Source organism: Polypterus senegalus, chromosome 4 (assembly GCF_016835505.1).
Source record: "Polypterus senegalus isolate Bchr_013 chromosome 4, ASM1683550v1, whole genome shotgun sequence".
Classification (NCBI taxonomy): Eukaryota; Metazoa; Chordata; class Cladistia; order Polypteriformes; family Polypteridae; genus Polypterus; species Polypterus senegalus.
This window is the reverse complement of record NC_053157.1, coordinates 243560616-243578999: the sequence shown is the minus strand read 5'-3', so window position 1 is coordinate 243578999 and position 18384 is coordinate 243560616. Positions and strand designations below refer to the sequence as shown.

General features: G+C 40.1%; 1 protein-coding gene across 1 annotated transcript; it reads left to right on the top strand.

Moving 5' to 3' along the window:
• Nucleotides 1-14884: 14884 nt before the first annotated feature.
• On the top strand, nt 14885-15646 carry LOC120528382 (nuclear apoptosis-inducing factor 1-like). Its single transcript, XM_039752540.1, has 2 exons — nt 14885-15263; nt 15372-15646. Exons 1-2 carry the CDS (start codon nt 14906-14908, stop codon nt 15644-15646), a joined length of 633 nt encoding a protein of 210 aa, XP_039608474.1. The 5' UTR covers nt 14885-14905.
• The last annotated feature ends 2738 nt before the right edge of the window (nt 15647-18384 follow it).

Below are 18384 nucleotides of genomic sequence, written 5' to 3'. Positions count from 1 at the left end.
AGTCACATATGATTGCCTTCACTTTCTTTCCTATATTATACTGCTTGATCACTGTAATGGAAGGATTTTTCTCTGTAAAAAGCAAAGGTGAAATAAAGAGAGGAAGGGAATCAGGAGTGCAGATGGGCGTTGGTCGCTCCAGCGCAAAGCCAGCTGCAAAGACTAATGTTTTGGGAAAAACAGCCGGGAATGTTCTAAAGATACAGCCAAGGCTATGTAAGGAGTTGTTTTTCACTTCGAGAGGCTTTTTTCACATGTAAGCATATTACTGTGTCTTCTAGTACTAGGCACTTGCCTTAGTCAGGGCCAAGTAGAAGAAAAACAATACCGTGTCCCGTGGAAGGGTGTGTACCTAAACTGATCACTTCTGCATACATTGCTTGCACGTAAGCTGCTTTTGGGGCAAGGACACTCAATTAGTATATAAGGGAAGGTTCCGCTCTCAGTTTCTTTGGAAGCTCAACCGTGGGGAATGTGCGCACCGCCGGTACCTTTTGACTAGGCTAACGAGTTGATCCACTGACGAGACTGACAAGTGGGCTCCCTCAGTCTACTGGTCTAGGATGATGGCTCTGGGTCTTTTGATATTGCTGTAAGCATAAGTTTGTTTCTTTTAATATATTACTGTAAGCATATACTTGTTTTTATAATCTATCGCTACTGCATTATACTGCATTATATGTATTTAAATGTTATAATTGAATAAGTAAATTTTATTGAAGTATCAGACCTCTTCTCTCTGATTTTTTTGCCCACTTACTCTAAAGAACCCCTTGAACCATTTTCCCAAATCAAAACAATCACCTTCATTTTTGCATTGAGATCAATTGCCTTTTTTCTGTAATTGTAAGATAAATGTAACTTAACATGGTTGAAACCGCTGCAAGTAATTCACTGAGATCAAGATGAAGAAGTCGCAGCATATGAAGCTGGCATGGCAAAAACTGTCATTTGCCTTTGAGATAACAACAACAACAACAACATTTATTTATATAGCACATTTTCATACAAACAGTAGCTCAAAGTGCTTTACATATTAAAGAACAGAAAAATGAAAGACACAATTATAAAACAAAATAAATCAACACTAATTAACATCGAAGATGCGGTAACGGTTGTAAGTCGAATGAATGGTCATAAGACACACAGGTCATACGTCAACAACTACCTGTAAAATAAAAACCTTTTTAATGTGTGTTAATTTAAAAACTGAATTAACAGCTCATAAGTTTGTGTATTTTAGGAGTATAAATGACACTTTTTTTTTTTTATATAAACTTGTGACAATTTTTTAATAATGACTTCTACAAGAGTCAGTTAGAAGCCACATTTTAATTTACTTTAAGCAAGCTGGAAATTATTTTTGAATTAGACTGCAAGAGAGATGCCCCAATTTTATGTGTGTGTTTTGTTTTTGTTTTTTTTAATCTGCTACATCTTCAACATTACATACATCTGCAGGCAGCAGTTTACAACCCTTCTAAATGCTGTGTTCATACACTTAGAGAATTTTTGTAAATGCATCTTGTGACATCTCAACTCTGAATTTATTTAATTTGTATCAATTTTTGCAAGAAACTCAAAGCTGCTGTTCAGTTTTGAGTTGTTTTTGTAGTCATGTAAAAACAAAAAAAATGCACATTAAGCACCTATCTCATTAATGTTAATACAATGCATCCACAAAATGAAATTTCAGGCTTACTTGGTTTATTTATTTTAAAATATTGGATAAGGTGAAAGGTCAAAACTTGGTTAATTCTGTTATTTCACCTAATACAGTATGTGCCACAGGGAGTTACCACTTCCAAAGGCACTGATGTGAAATTTCCCACTGGCAAATTGTTTCCCATGTGAATACAGCATTGTTGCACTAATGTACAGTAATAAAAGCTTCTTAGGATATGCTCTCCAAGTGTTAAATTGCTGGCAGAAATCTGTAGGTATTTAATACTCAAGTAGTACACTGGATTTAAGTTGCATACCATTTGAGCAGCTGCCTTCTTCAGTCAGGTAGGGATGATCCTATACTGTGCTTTACCACAGAAGATTGAACCTTTTCCATGGTGTTTACTTGTAACAGACAGCATTTTGGTCATGTGTCACTTAAAGTAATTCTGAAGGTTTATTTTTCTAGTAGATGATATCTGACATTTTTAAGTACATTTGTTTACAACTTCTGGGTTAATTTTAGTAGGTAACTTTGCAAAATTACCAAGGACTCGTTTAAGACTGCAAAATTACATCCATTGATCTAATTATTTATTGCACCTAATTACAGTGTACATGCTGACCCCACTCCCAAAAAACATTCTTTTTTGCTGATCATAATTTCACCTGTAACATTTTTAATTATAGTACATCAAAAGACAGAGTTGTTTGTCACGTGTTTCAAAGAATATCTATTTTTACTTCAAATGAACAGGTATGTGCAAGCCAGAATTTGAGTGTTAAAGAGACATTCCTTCAAACCTAAGACTTATCTCATCAATGATGCTGTACCGATGAACAGCCGGTTGAAGAGGTAGTAGAAATGTTATGTTACTTTTTTGTTTGACTGCTGGAGTTATTGAGCCTTGGTGTGACATTTTGAAAAGCCATTCAAATTTTTTGAGTAATGTATTACATCACCCTGTGACTATTGGCTGGTAGTGCAGCAGTGGAAGTTAACAAGGCAAATTAGTGCCCATAAATTTTAAATGTGATGTTCTAGAAAAAAGTGTTGGCTTGCTGTCTTTAGAATGTGACACTCACTTAAAAGATTCAATATGTACATCCTTAAGAACTTAAGTTGACAATTTAATTTGTCACAGTGTCAATGACAGTGGGAGATTTTCATTTACTGTTTCAATTTATTAAGTGTGCTTCCAGTAAGCCCAGTGACATTTATAAATCTAGGGTGGGTCAACCCCCCCTGCCAATACATACTAGGGGGTGTCCCTCCTCCCCCACTCGCTTCGCTCAGCAGCCACTTTGCATCTCTGCCACTCGAGTTGTGAAGAGGGGGGCTGAACGCACCCCAAGGAGACGTGGTCGCTCCTCTGAAACCCCCTCTTAAACGGTGATACAATGGGAAACAAATTGTTGTTGTTGTTTTTTTTTTTAATAACCTCCTCTTTCCTCGATCTGCTGCCGCCATGCTGCGTGATCTGCATCTTGTGCGGTGCTTCGAACATTTAAAAGCCTGTACAGCAGCTATCCTACAGCCACAGGCGTGGTTAAATCTTTTGGCACAAAGTCCCGTCTTGTGAGATGTTAGTTCTTGATATTTTTTTAGTTTATAATTTTAAAAACAGAATAAGAATCTGAAAATCTAATACCATCAAATTAAAGTTTGAGAAATTCTGAAAAGAATAATACCAATCATATATATGTAGGTTTAAAAATAAGCCCGATTTTAAAGCGTGACAAAAAAGTCATCTTTTCACTTTTAGGCTTAGGATTTTATACATATAGATATATGCATAGTTTTGTACAAGGTTTTATTTTCCCTGTTTCCTGATTGAGTGATTGGGACCCTGTCTTCTGTTTGTTTCCCACCTTGTGCCCAGTACCCTCAGAATTAGGTTCACCTGACGGTCCCCAAACCCTGCAACTCTGAATTGGTTTAAGGGATTTTGAGAAAATGTATCTGCATTTTTCTAGTCTTAATAGATGCTTAGTATGTGCTAAAAAAACAGTCCCCACATCATTACACTGCCACCATCAGATTGTAATGTTGACAACAAGGCAAATCCATGAACTAATGCTGGTTAAGCCAAATTCTGACCCAACCACATCACCAAGTATGACGGATTAACTTCTCCAGTGATATTTTTTTCAATCTTCATTTGTCCAATTTTGGTTATTTTATGCTCACTGTAACCTCATCTTGTTGTTCTCAGCTGACCGGAGTGGAGCTTAACGTAGCTTTTAGCTGCTATAGCCCCATCTGCTTTAGTTTCTGACATTTCTTAAATTCGAGAAACACTTGTGGATATTACTGTTGCAAAGAACTGTTATTTGAAGATCTGTGGCATTTCTGTTGGCTTAAATGAATCTGGCCATTGTCCATTTACCTCCTATCAGAAAGGGTATTTTGACCCACAGAATTGTCACTCACTAGATGGTTAAATTTTCTGTAGTGTATAAAAGACTTAGGAGGGCATCTCTTTCTCTTAGTGTTTTAATTTTTATATAAAGAAGATTGTGTGTGTAACACTGAATTCCTAATCAAACTGGGTAATGCCCACTTCTCCTGCAATGTAGAATTAACCAATCAGTTTTTGGCTTTTTGTAGCTCGTGTATACTTCACGTAACGTGCACTCCTGCGGACCTTTCTGCTGTGCAAGTGTTGTACTGTTTATACATGCGCGATTCCACCAGGTGGCAGTGTGAGATATCATGGTTGCGAATTGCCTGAAACATCTATTAAATTTTGAGTACACCTTACCACGATATCTCTGAAAATGATGGATGTTTAATGATTACGTACTTCAATCCAGGGACACTCCCATTCCAGCAAGCATCTGGTGTGAGGCGGAAACGATCCCTGGGCAGGGCTTCAGCCCTTCGCAAGGTGAATACAAGAAAATCCCCAAACCTGCATGTCCTTGAAAGGAAACCGGAGCATACTGTGCAAACTCCTGGCAGAGAACACCAGGAAAGTGACTTCTAGTGAGGCTGTAGTGCTACTGCTCCGCCACTTTGCCACCCCCACATGTGTAATTATTAACAGTATTCATTATTTAAATGAAGTTAACGATTATCTGTAAAATGAAATATATAAATGAAATATAAATACAATGCATTTCATCATGAAAGTGGTTTCAAGTATAAATCTAAGTATTCTAAATGAGCAGAGAGCTGGAATATCATAAATGTAATGTGTTCTGTGTGGCAATTGCTGCTTGCTGCTGCCGTCATTTCAGGAAGCATGTAACAATTAACTGGGTCACTTTTTAAGATGTTTTTGACATTTTGAAATTTCCACTTTAATAACAAAATAGACCCTAATTTTTATTCAGTGTGGCTCAAATATGCTACCATACATTCTGATGCTGTTGTGAAAGTGCAAAAAAAAAAAGCTCAGTCGGTAGAGCGGGTTGTCCAGCAATCGGAGGGTCGCAGGTTCGATCCTGGCTCCCGGCAAGACACTTAACCTACCTTGCCTGGTGGTGGTCGGAAGGATTGGTGGCGCCAGTGTTAGGCAGCCTCGCCTCTGTCAGTGCGCCCCAGGGCAGCTGTGGCTACTAAGTAGCTTATCATCACCAGCGTGTGTGTGAATGACTGTTGTGTTGTGAGGCGCCTAGGGGGGTTCTTGAACTCTAGTAGGCGCTATATCAAATACAGGCAATTTACCATTATTTTGCTTCACTACATCTAACCATTCATCAAACATCAAAGCACACACATCGATCCTGTAGGATCTGCAAAGCTGCTTGCTGTCACATGTTAATAGCAAACCAAGACTCTGACATCGCATTCCAACTTGAACACATTGTGCTCTCCCCCAGTAGTGCAACTTGCACACACATTATGTTAATTTCTGACGATGTGCTTGGAGGACATGTCAAATGAATGCTGGGAATGCGTTGTAGCCATGATGCGTGCGCATGTGCGTTCAGAGTGTAAAGTTGAAACCGGCCCTTAGGCTCTAACTGAAAATATTCTTGGTCATTGTAGTGACTGTGTCCCAAAAGTATGTTTGTCCTTTCTACTTTTTTGTAAAAGTGAGTGAGTGCACAGTGGCAGACCCATTATAATCAGTCCTCATTTGTGAAATTCAGGGGTGGGAATTACGAAGCACTTCACGATTCAAAGCAATTAAAATGCGGGGTGCTGTGATATGGTTTAAAAGTGATTCTTAAAGCATTTTATTCATTTGACCTATACATGAGTTTTTATTTTGTAACTACTTGTTGCCCTTAAAGCATAAACATTATCCATCATGAAGAGTTACATTTTTAACATTCATTGGTTCCATTATCTTTTTTTTTAAACTTACCCAGTACAATAGCAAATGGAGGTGGTAGGTGGCAAGTTGCATTGTGTGTCTGCATATTTTCTAGCATTTTAGCCCACAAGACCAAAAATGTGTGTCTTTTGTAATTTTAAGTTCACCATACCTGCAGAATCACTTAACATAATATGAAGGTGCATCTATTACTAGTGCATTTTAACATTTTTTTATTTTCTTTTTTTTTAAATAAATGCTTTGGGAGACACGGATGATCCATTAAAAATACATACAAAAAGGTGCTTGCTGAACAAAGTCTGGCCCAGTTTTTATACCTTACACCAGGGCTATTCAATTACAAATTCAGTTGGGCCAGATTGTCAAAACCAAGAAGGTTAGCTCGGCCAGTCATTTTAGCGGCAAAGCAGCTCGTAATGACACATTTTAAAACCAACACAAACAAATTTATTGAAAAACATAAGGTTTATTTGTTGTTTCTCTTTTAACTTTGGTCAGTTTGCAGAGCAAAAGGTGCATACAAAAAGAGCTGAATTAACAGAATCTGAGGTAGCCCCTATTTTTTCCACTTACAAAAGAAAAAAAACTGACCTAGGCTACATATCTGACCTATCTGATCCCAAAGTGCATAAAACAAAATAGTGCCCAGTAGTAGGCTATTAGAAATAACATTTTTTCCTTTTGAAACAAAATAAACAACTTGCACACATTTGACACAGGAACATCTCAAAGTGCACAGTATTCACAACTATAACAACACTGAGGGAACAGATTTTAAATCACCATGTGTGATTAGGCATGCCTCTGTTACACATCCCACATTATATTGATGTATTGTAGGCTACAGTTACCATGCTGACTTTGTGGGAGAAGTGACATTTTTTTGTTTTGAATGAGAGCAGTGACTTTAGGCTCGTAAGTTGTCAATGCAATTCGAAGGCATTGGTGGAGAGTATGGTCAGTCAGGGAGCAACGAGAGTTGCTTTTTATGGAGTTCATGTGTGAGAAACTTGACTCACATATATATGTTGATCCAAACATACTGAGCATGACGATCGCTACTTTCTTAATGTTAGGGAACTGATGTGCGTTGACATCAGTCCAAAACATTGCAGGCCCGTTAGTGGAAAGCTCCTGTGCCATGGTTACAGACGACTGCATGTCAACAAGTTCGAGTGTGAATTTCCCCTCGTCAATGGAAGGGACCAGTTTCTTAGCTCTGGCGGATAAGTACCTTTCTATTGCAACAGTGAACAGGTCTCTGACAAAAACGGCCAACTCTGTGGGCAGATCAAGTCCATCTAATCGACCAGCAAAGTTATTTTTCAACATCGCAATGAAATCTGTCATCACATCCGTGATTTGTGCGGGGGATGAGATGCATTTGCGGAGTGTCGGAAAATGCAGCATTCGGCCTGTGCTCAAATCATTTGCGAAAAGGTCCACTTTAACTTGGAATGCGCGCATCTGTTCCACAAGGTCGATGACAGTTTTGTCTCTGCCTTGTAGTCCCAAATTGAGATCGTTCAGGTGTTTGAGTATGTCGCTCAGAAAGCAGGCATCGGCCATGAAGTTGTCGTCCAGTATGCGACTCAAGTGCGTTTCTGCCTTTTTTTGCTTGCTGCCGCGGAGGAAAGTTATGATCTCTTCTCTGAGACCGCAGAAACGCTCCAGTGCTTTGCCTTTGGACAGCCACCTCACGTCATTATGCAAAAGAAGGTCGTGGTGCTCAGCAGACATTTCTGACAGCAGCATGCGGAATAAGCGGTGTTGGAGGCTTGATATGGAGCGAATAAAATGAATTATAGCCATAACGCTGTCCATTGTCATTTTGAGCGCCCCGCTTAGGCACCGCCTGATGCACAATGCAGTGTAAGGAGATCAACTGAGGTGCAACAGCGGACCAACGTGCTGCCAAACCATTCACTTTCCCTGTCATTAACGGATTCCCATCTGTCACAAGCATGCACACACGCTTCATATCCAGACCACTGTCTTTAAAGACTATATCGCCAGTTGTGTGTCCTTCTAATATGGCGTTATTTCAGTGCCACTATTCTGAGCGCACGTAAAAAAATATTGCAAGTGCAAGTGTTGCATTTTGAGGAGAAATTTATTTTGAGCGTACAAAAGCTGAATTTGAGTGAACAAAATTCATTGCTGCGTGCAAAAAATGTATTTCAGTGTTTGCACTTATCCATATACACACACACATAGCACCCCTCTCGCTCAGTTTTTCATTTGCGCTTGCTCGCAATGTGTTGCTTGCGCTCACAACATTCTCTGCTGCAAGCGCTCAACTCTCTGTACACCGTTATAAGTGTGCCACAAAACCAACCAATCACAGACTCGGTTTCAAAAATTCTGATTGGTTCTTACGGTCTCCAATCAGCTCGCTAGCTGCTGCATTCCGGAAACAGTCCGAAATGTAGCTAAATCCAGCTAAACTCAATTAAACCCCAATTTGCGGATAATATCTTTAATTATTTTCTCTTCTTTGGCTGCAGAGTAAATCAAAACTCCCTCTATCTGCAAGAAGCGAGACTGAGTGGACAGTGTTTCCGGTGTCCGGAATGCAGCAGCTAGCGAGCTGATTGGAGACCGTAAGAGCCAATCAGAATTTTTGAAACCAAGTCTGTGATTGGTTGGCTTTGTGGCACACTTATAACGGTGTACAGAGAGTTGAGCGCTCGCAGCAGAGAATGTTGTGAGCGCAAGCAACACATTGCGAGCAAGCGCAAATGAAAAACTGAGCGAGAGGGGTGCTATTGTGTGTGTGTATATGGATAAGCGCAAACACTGAAATACATTTTTTGCACGCAGCAATGAATTTTGTTCACTCAAATTCAGCTTTTGTACGCTTAAAATAAATTTCTCTTCAAAATGTAACACTTGCACTTGCAATCTTTTTTTACGTGCGGTCAATATTTTTTTACGTGTGCTCAGAATAGTGGCACTGAAATAACGCCATATTCTAACGGCAGTAGGCCGAGCAGCTCCTCTCGGAAGCATTTGCCATCAAAAAAACGGACATGTATGCACAACTGAGCAGTATCAGTTCTGTCTGTGGACTCATCTACTGCTATAGATAGTATCAGCTTTCACCAGGTCTCCTAACAGCGTTTCATACACATCTGCAGCAAGAATTTCAACCCTACGAATGTTTGACGTATCTGACGGGGACACGTTTTTTATAGCAAATACCACGCTCATTTTAATTTTATCGTCATTTATCAACTCATCCACGACAGCCAGCATACAGTCCTTCACGGTTTCAGAGTCTGTGAATGACCTTTTCTATGTATGCTTATTTCAGTGCCACTATTCTGAGCACACGTAAAAATATTGACCGCAAAAAAGATTGCAAGTGCAAGTGTTCCATTTTGAGGAGAAATTTATTTTGAGCGTACAAAAGCTGAATTTGAGTGAACAAAATTCATTGCTGCGTGCAAAAAATGTATTTCAGTGTTTGCACTTATCCATATACACACACACAATAGCACCCCCTCTCGCTCAGTTTTTCATTTGCGCTTGCTCGCAATGTGTTTGCTGCGCTCACAACATTCTCTGCTGCAAGCGCTCAACTCTCTGTACACCGTTATAAGTGTGCCACAAAACCAACCAATCACAGACTTGGTTTCAAAAATTCTGATTGGTTCTTACGGTCTCCAATCAGCTCGCTAGCTGCTGCAGTCCGAAATGTAGCTAAATCCAGCTAAACTCAATTAAACCCCAATTTGCGGATAATATCTTTAATTATTTACTCTTCTTTGGCTGCAGAGTAAATCAAAACTCCCTCTATCTGCAAGAAGCGAGACTGAGTGGACAGTGTTTCCGGTGTCCGGAATGCAGCAGCTAGCGAGCTGATTGGAGACCGTAAGAGCCAATCAGAATTTTTGAAACCAAGTCTGTGATTGGTTGGCTTTGTGGCACACTTATAACGGTGTACAGAGAGTTGAGCGCTCGCAGCAGAGAATGTTGTGAGCAATCTTTTTTACGTGCGGTCAATATTTTTTTACGTGTGCTCAGAATAGTGGCACTGAAATAACGCCATATTCTAACGGCAGTAGGCGAGCAGCTCCTCTCGGAAGCATTTGCCATCAAAAACGGACATGTATGCACAACTGAGCAGTATCAGTTCTGTCTGTGGACTCATCTACTGCTATAGATAGTATCAGCTTTCACCAGGTCTCCTAACAGCGTTTCATACACATCTGCAGCAAGAATTTCAACCCTACGAATGTTTGACGTATCTGACGGGGACACGTTTTTTATAGCAAATACCACGCTCATTTTAATTTTATCGTCATTTATCAACTCATCCACGACAGCCAGCATACAGTCCTTCACGGTTTCAGAGTCTGTGAATTTTCTTTTTTGCCAGTATGCAGAAAACACGAAGGGATGCTGCAGTTAGGGTTACCACTTTTAATGCAAAAAATAAGGGGCGCATACTGCAGCGGGGGCCACATCCCTTGGGGGCCAAGCGCAATTTCATTCTCAAATACGGGACGATTCCGTATTTTAAAGGACGGACCGTGGCAACCCTAGCTGCAGTAGCTCTCTCTTGGGCTGTGAATGACCGCACCGCATGGTAGTACTGCTCCGGTTGTAAGATGCAATCAAACTCTGCACTTTTGGAGCCCTCTCTTGAGATCCCTCTGGAAAATTAGTGCGAAAAGTGTGGTGTTTCTCAACATGATGCCTCCGCACATTGTAATCTTTAAATACAGTAGCTACTACGTCATTCACGAAACGCCCACGACACGCCCACAACGTCTTTTACGGGACGCCCACTGCAAGGATGAACTGTCCGCCGCTTATTGTAATGTAGCATCACTGAAGCGACGGCCCCTGTAATTAGAAATGTCCTTCTCATGCTATCTAAGCATTTTAAATTAACGTAACTAATTTCTAAGCACCTTGCCAAAAACAGTTACTGTTTCTATGGGAAGCCAAATTAACATTTAGAGATATCTTAAAATATATGTTATGATATCTGGAAATGTATTTTAGATATCTCACATTGAATAATAGAGATCTAAAAATACATCTATTTTTTAGATATCTAAAATAATTTTAGGATGATATGCTGTACATTTTCAGATTTCTGAAATACATTTCAAGATATCTTAAATGCAATTCGAGATATCTTGAAATAAGTTTCCATGTATTTTGCGATCAAAAAATTACCTTAGAGATATCTCAAAATCACTTCCTGTAAAATTTCTTATTCTTTCAATAACACCCTCCTATTTTAACATATCTCTAAAGGCACAGGGAGTGATTTTGAGATATCTTGTCCACCTAGAATCTGTAAAAGATTGATGAGCATATTGTACGTGTAGCACGTATTATAACAATCCAGCTTCTCTTCTACCGACGTTGTCATCACAATAACATAAGCGCACGACACTCCTCATTAAACGTTTTTACTATTCAGTGATTCCGAGATCTGTAGCTGATTTCTATTATTGATTTCCAAAAAGCAATGTGAGTAAAAGCGAGCTCTGCATAACTAATCACAACTGTCTTTAAAACAGAATCAGTGCAATCGACAGCGTCTTCTGCAATTTAGGGAAAGCCTCGGGATTTCTATGTTAATGATGCAAAAATGTTGAAAAGAAACTTTGCGAATTCATTCAGAGGTGGACATAAAGATCATTCAAGTACTGACAAGAAAGAGCAGCTGGATAAGCACATCTGGAGCCAAACTTACAAAAAGCACCTGACTTTGTCAGCGACATCCGACCCTTGTGAATTCATCTTATCAAGGGGGGTAAATAAGTAATCTTCCGACGTGCAGCACAACAAAGTAAATTATTGATGTAAATAGAATTATCGAAAGTCTAAGCTTTTGTCGTTTCTGTTTTCTTAAATCATCTTCAGTCCCACAATCCCCCGCAGTCACTCACACGTTTAACATTCCCTGCTCCTCATCTGTCGTGTTACCCAAAGCATCAACACTGAGTTTCATTCAAGGCTTTACCGTCCGTCCTGTCACACACATAAAATAAGACACGCATTTCTTCTACATACGTGTAATAATAATAATAATAATAATTAATAATAATAATAATGCAGTGGTAGCGCTGCTGCCTTGCAGTTAGGAGACCCGGGTTCGCTTCCCGGGTCCTCCCTGCGCGGAGTTTGCATGTTCTCCCCGTGTCTGCGTGGGTTTCCTCCGGGCGCTCCGGTTTCCTCCCACAATCCAAAGACATGCAGGTTAGGTGGATTGGCGATTCTAAATTGTCCCTAGTGTGTGCTTGGTGTTTGTGTGTGTCCTGTGGTGGGTTAGCACCCTGCCCGGGATTGGTTCCTGCCTTGTGCCCTGTGCTGGCTGGGATTGGCTCCAGCAGACCCCCGTGACCCTGTATTCGGATTCAGCGGGTTAGAAAATGGATGGATGAATAATAATAATAATAATAATAATAATCAACTGGCAGGAATGAGATAAAGTTCAAGATGTTAATATTTACGAGAAGAGCCCTCATGGCATCAGGGTGAGGTGGTGCCTTGTCTCCCGTTACGTGAGCTCGTCTGCCGCCCCTCACTTACACTGGCACGCGTTACTGGGGGGCAAATGCAATGGAGAATACCGACAATGTACACCTTCAGAAGTGGAATAAATCGACTGTACACTGAAGCATTGCATTGTCAAACGTAAAAATAAAAGGAGAGCATTTCAGATAAACGACGAGTTTTGTTAATTATAAACAATGCAACAGAACTATTATATCAGTTGTTACTCTTTTATTTATTTTCACCAAACGTTACATATATACATGGGACATGAATATGGGTAATATGTTGATAATAATTCTGATTAAAATACACATATATTAATGAAGAAACTGAGACAGATTGGCCTTTTATCACAAAGCGTGTGCGCTGTCATTTAGGACACAATGCATTGTTAACGTCACGCACTCTCTACTGACGCGATGACGCAGTTCATGCAAATTCACAGTCTCCTTGATTTCTGACCTTATGATTAGTTTTCAATATCATATAAATAAAGTTATTTTAAGCAGGTTACAAGTCTGCTATAGTCAGTTCAAAAAACGCTCCGTTTAAAATGTTTGCATATACAAAATAAAAAAAAAACAATCTCAATGAAGCGGGACGCGTGAGTAGTAACGAATAATATGTGACACCTATAATTCATAATAACTGGAGCAAATAAAAACTACGACTTCCTGAAACGGACACTGTAAACGTCGGCATTTCAATATCGATTTAAGAGCTCAAACCTGTTATACTAAACCAGTGGTCTCTAAAATACGATGTGATTTTGACTCTATGGTATTGTAACTGTCTCTCAGTAAAGACCCCAGAATGTTGCGTCGTTGATCCCCGTCTTGTGGATCGACAGCGAGCGAATCGAGGGAGGGTGGGCTGCAGTAGTCGGCCAAGGGGCACGCGCCCCTAATTATATTGTGTATGTAAAGAGTTTCACTGTAAAACGTAATAAGCTTCATATTTGAGTGTTTGGAGACCCTGGTGTCGTACTGATTTTGTATTGTAGATAAACATAAGCTACTGTCCAACCGGCCTAAATGTGTCTTTTTGTTTCTGATCGCTATACGGCACTTCCGTCTTGGGACAATTCGCTATCAACAGTTTCAGCCAATCAGCGCCTTCCAAACACACAGCAGGACAGCGTGAGCCTTCATTGTCGGCGGCGCGGCCTCTTCGTTTCATTCTCTTATATTGAGTTGTTAAGACTATTTACTGTTAAGTGCAGTTTGAGCTGCGGTTTAGTACAGGGGTCTCCAAATTTTTCACCACAGGGCCACACTGGGTAATTCAGTATTTCTCAACGAAAAAAAGATAAATAACTTTAGATATATGAGTTTTATTGAAAGCAGAATTTTTTATAAACTAATTACAGAGTATGCGATATTGAGTTATCGTCTATTAATGACGACGAACACTTCCAGCATATTCTCATATTTTCATCACAAATTATAATAAAACCATTAATAGGAATGATGGAACTGTTTTCATGTTTTTAAAATCTTATTAAACTGAAATAGCGACTTCAAATGTTCATCAGATAAATTTGCCCTGTATTTTGACTTGATATTTTTCCTTCGGGAAAACGTTTGTTCTTAAAGATTTCATGTCCCAAAAATGGAGATACATTTACAAGCAAATTTCTTCAAATTTGGAAACTGCTCGGAGGTCAGAAATTTATAAAAATCGATCAAGTTTCCTTAATTTTTCTTCAATATGTTCATTTGCCTGAAGTTAATAATTTCCATTTGAATTTGACTTGGGACATCAGCAACATCACAGTCAAACGGATTTTGAAACAATTGAAATTTCCTTGGCATTGGCATCCAACTCAGCAAATCGCTTCTGAAATTGCTGTTTAAAATCTAAAATAACCAGATTTGCGAACGAGAAAGGAAATTCCACTTCACCCTTTTTTATGCAATTCTGCACAGTATGGCATATGAACAAAGTTACAATCTTTCACCTGGCCTTCCAGAAGTATCAGCTTTGCTCTGAATGCCTTGATATGAGTTAATAAATCACTAATTAAGTTATTTTCACCCTGCAACTTTACATTCAAATTTTTCATGTGGTTCACCAGGGGCCTTATTATAACGCCGTGCGTAAAATTCGCACTATAACATGGCGTAAGCACAAAAGCCGAAATGTGCTTACGCACAGAAAATTCCAGATGCAGGAATCTGTGCATACTCCAACTTCCACGTTCTTCCGCTATAAATCCCAGTCAGTGTGGAAATTAACGCTCGTGCACGCGCTTACTGCCCCACCCCAACTCCTCCCAGAATTACGCCTCTTTGAATATGCAAATCAATATAAATAGTCCCTTCCCTTCAGCGCTTCAGCAAGACAATGGCGAAAGCACATGAAGAAAAAAAAAAAACACACACACCAACAACACAACACACACACACAACTTCAGCGAATGTGAAATGGAGGTCCTGCTAGCTGAAATAGAGGCCAGAAAAAATGTTTTATTTGGCAACTTAGGAAGTGGCATTAGCAACAAAACGAAAGTGATGGAGTGGCATAGCGTGGCGGCCGCAGTCAAGAGTGCTGGGGCAGAAGATCGTACTGTGAGCCAATTAAAAAAGAAGTGGTCAGACATCAAAGTTGCCGTGAAAAGGAGAGTGGCAGCTCATCGTCTTCATGTTAGCTCCACTGGAGAAGACACTGAACTCCCGGAGCTCACACCATTTGAGCAGCGAGTTGCAGCAATTATTGATGACACACTCATTGTCGGCATTCTACCTGCAGGTGAGGGAGATTCTGACATTACCGCAGGTGCCGGTAAGTTTTTATTTCTTTTTTGACTACCATGATCCATACTCGTGTAAATACTTTGCATGAGTAATAAGACAAACAATCAGGTATTCATTACTGTTTATTTACTTCTAGACAATAGAACAAAAGCTGACCCAAATGAGGGCAATGTTGTTCCGGGCGATGATGGTGCTGCTTCTGTGCCGACTACATCTTCGGGCGCTGGCTGCTCACACGCCCCTGCCTCGGAAACTGGTGGGCGATCATCTGGCCGTGTGCTGATTGATGCAGTCCTAGAATCACAAAATGCATTGGTGGATGCATTGAGAGATGTGGCCAATGAACTAAGAAATATCAAGGCCATATTGCATGACATTAGCGAAAAATTGACTGATTTGGTGAAAAAATAAATGATGATTCTGCTTACCTGTTTTTACATTCTGTTTATTATATTCATTCGACATTGTAATGCTGTCTGGTGTGGCTGATTATTTTGTGGTCCCGGGTCAGGTTCATCATACCGCATCTCTTCAGGTGCAAATGAGTGCCATATTATGTAGAATGCTACATGCTTGCACGATGTGACACACTTTCTGTGGACTATAGAGCAGCACTCCACCAGTCTTATCCAGGCAGCACCAACGGCCCTTAAGCTGGAGGTCAGTATAACGTCGCTCTTGTTCAGTCAGTGGGTTGGCGAGAGGGGTGGGGAGCCACGTCTTCAGCGGGTACCCACTGTCACCTAAGTAATTGTGTTATATGGTTACATCATACAGATAATGTACAACTGTAACCAAAATGGTAATAAATGTCTTATCTTACCGAGAAGCCAGCCATCACGCACAGCACCATTTTCATGTTTGTTCCCCACACTACTATGTCTCAGGATGAATGAATCACGAGTTGAGCCAGGCCATCTCACAACAACATTCGTGAGGTGCATTTTTGCATCACTGATGACCTGCACATTAATAGAGTGAAAATGCTTTCTATTCACATACACAAATTAATTCTGTGAAGGTGCCTTTATAGCAATGTGTGTGCAGTCGACCGCTCCGATTACATTGGGAAAACCGGACATTGCTACAAATTGTGCTTTCATGTTTGCCTGTTCAACCGTAGTGTACGGAAATAATATATATCTGCTTGACAAGCGGATAATACCATCCCATACAGCTGGCATGGCACGACTCAGTGATGACTGAGACATACTGCATCGGTCAGCCAGTTCACACTGAAAAGCAGCTGTGGCTAAAAACCCGAGAGTGGACAAAACTTGCAAAGGAGCAGGTAGAGCACAATTCCTCACAGTCTGCCTTTGTAAAGCTGGCACCAGTTCAGCACACAGCGCCAAGAGGATCGCTCTTGGAAATCTAAACCGACTTAGAAGCCAGTCATCATCATGTGCCAAGAAACCAGTATGATCTCGGAATGCGCGTTCTTTTCTAAGCCTTCCATTTGCGAGGTCCTCTAGCAACACTAAAGCAGCCATGCCAGTGGAATAGTTTGGCCATTCTGTGCACCGTTATATTGTTACAGGTTGATTACTATCAGGTCCCTTAAATTTATGAATGGTATGCGGTTAAGTTCAGTGTATTTGATAAAGCTGCCGTCGTGGATGTGGATCTAAGAATAGGTTAACCACACAGGAACAGTAGCACTGCTTTGACGCTGGGTGCCGCCAGTCTGCAGAACCGAGCGGAGAACTTGCGTACGACAGGGTATGAGGTACCATGGAAAAGTGCGTGGCTTTACGCCACGTGTAGGTTTTATACATCGCGATTTGAACGTGGAAAAGTTCTTATGCAACACATCTGTGCGTACGCACCGTTTATACAAGAGGCCCCAGATCTTCAGAAAATTCCAATTTCCAAAGCCACTCGGCCTCTGATAAAAGTGGTTCTTAATAGTTTTTCTTGGTAAGAAATATTAGTTTCATTCTTGAGATGAAAGACCCTTTCCACAGCTAAGCCATCGAACTGCAGTATAAAATGTCAAGTCAACACTCGGAATCACAATCCTTGAGAAAAGACCGAAACTGGCGATGATGAAGTGCATGAGAGCTAATTAAATTTATCATCGAAATAACAGGTTTGAAGACACAGCTCATATCAACGTATTCTGCACAGAGTGATTGTTGGTGGATAACACAGTGAAGAAATATTGGGTTTGATATTCCTGCATCCTCATACTCTTTTGTGATTTGTCCAACCAAAGTCATACCAGACATGTTTTTTCCTCCATCAGCTGTCACGCACATCAGACGTTTCCAATCCAAATGATATTCTGTTAGTGTTTTTTGAATTTCGATATCCTTTCCTGTTGTAGTGCCGTGCATGCTGTAAAGTGACGCTAATTCCTGTGTGACATTAAGTTAATCGTCGACACCACGAACAAATACGAGTTTCGAGGTCTTACAGACATCAGTTGGTTCATCCAGCGTGAGAGAATCCCGACTTAAACATTGGGCTTTTTCTACAACTTGCTCGATATGCTATTTCCCATATTTTTGACCTGATGAACAGTATTTAGCGCAAGACGTATCATATTAAAAAGATCAAGTTTTTCTGGGTATAACTCAGCCACTGCTTCCATCACACATTCTTTGATGATATTGCCGTCGGTGGTTTTCCTCTTTTAGCCAAAACACAATCAGTCTTGTAGCTTAATAAGGTTAAGGCTTCAGTTTACTTTCATAAATAAGTCTTGCAGAACGCAGACAACAACATCATGATTCAAATTGATCTGAACGCTCCAGTTCTTTTAATTGTGATAATGTTGAAGCAGGTTTTATTTCATAATGGTGGCGTATATTGCATTCTTTCAACACAGCAACAATGTCTTTACAAATGAGACCTTTGGCTTTATTATTTGACTTAATTCGATTGTATGAAGAAGAATTTTACGTCCCATTCTTCATTAAACACACGACATTCATGATCAACATTTCTTTTCTTGTCCCCGTCCATGTTAAAACTATAAAAGAGAATAAATTTATAACTATGAAATTATTAAAATCACGAGAACACCATACAAGCAAATATGTGACTAAGTGAATACGCACCTTTAAATATAAATGTATGCAATTACAGATTGAGTATTACACTGCACCACCGCAAGTATTCTTATGGACAATTAACTGTAACAA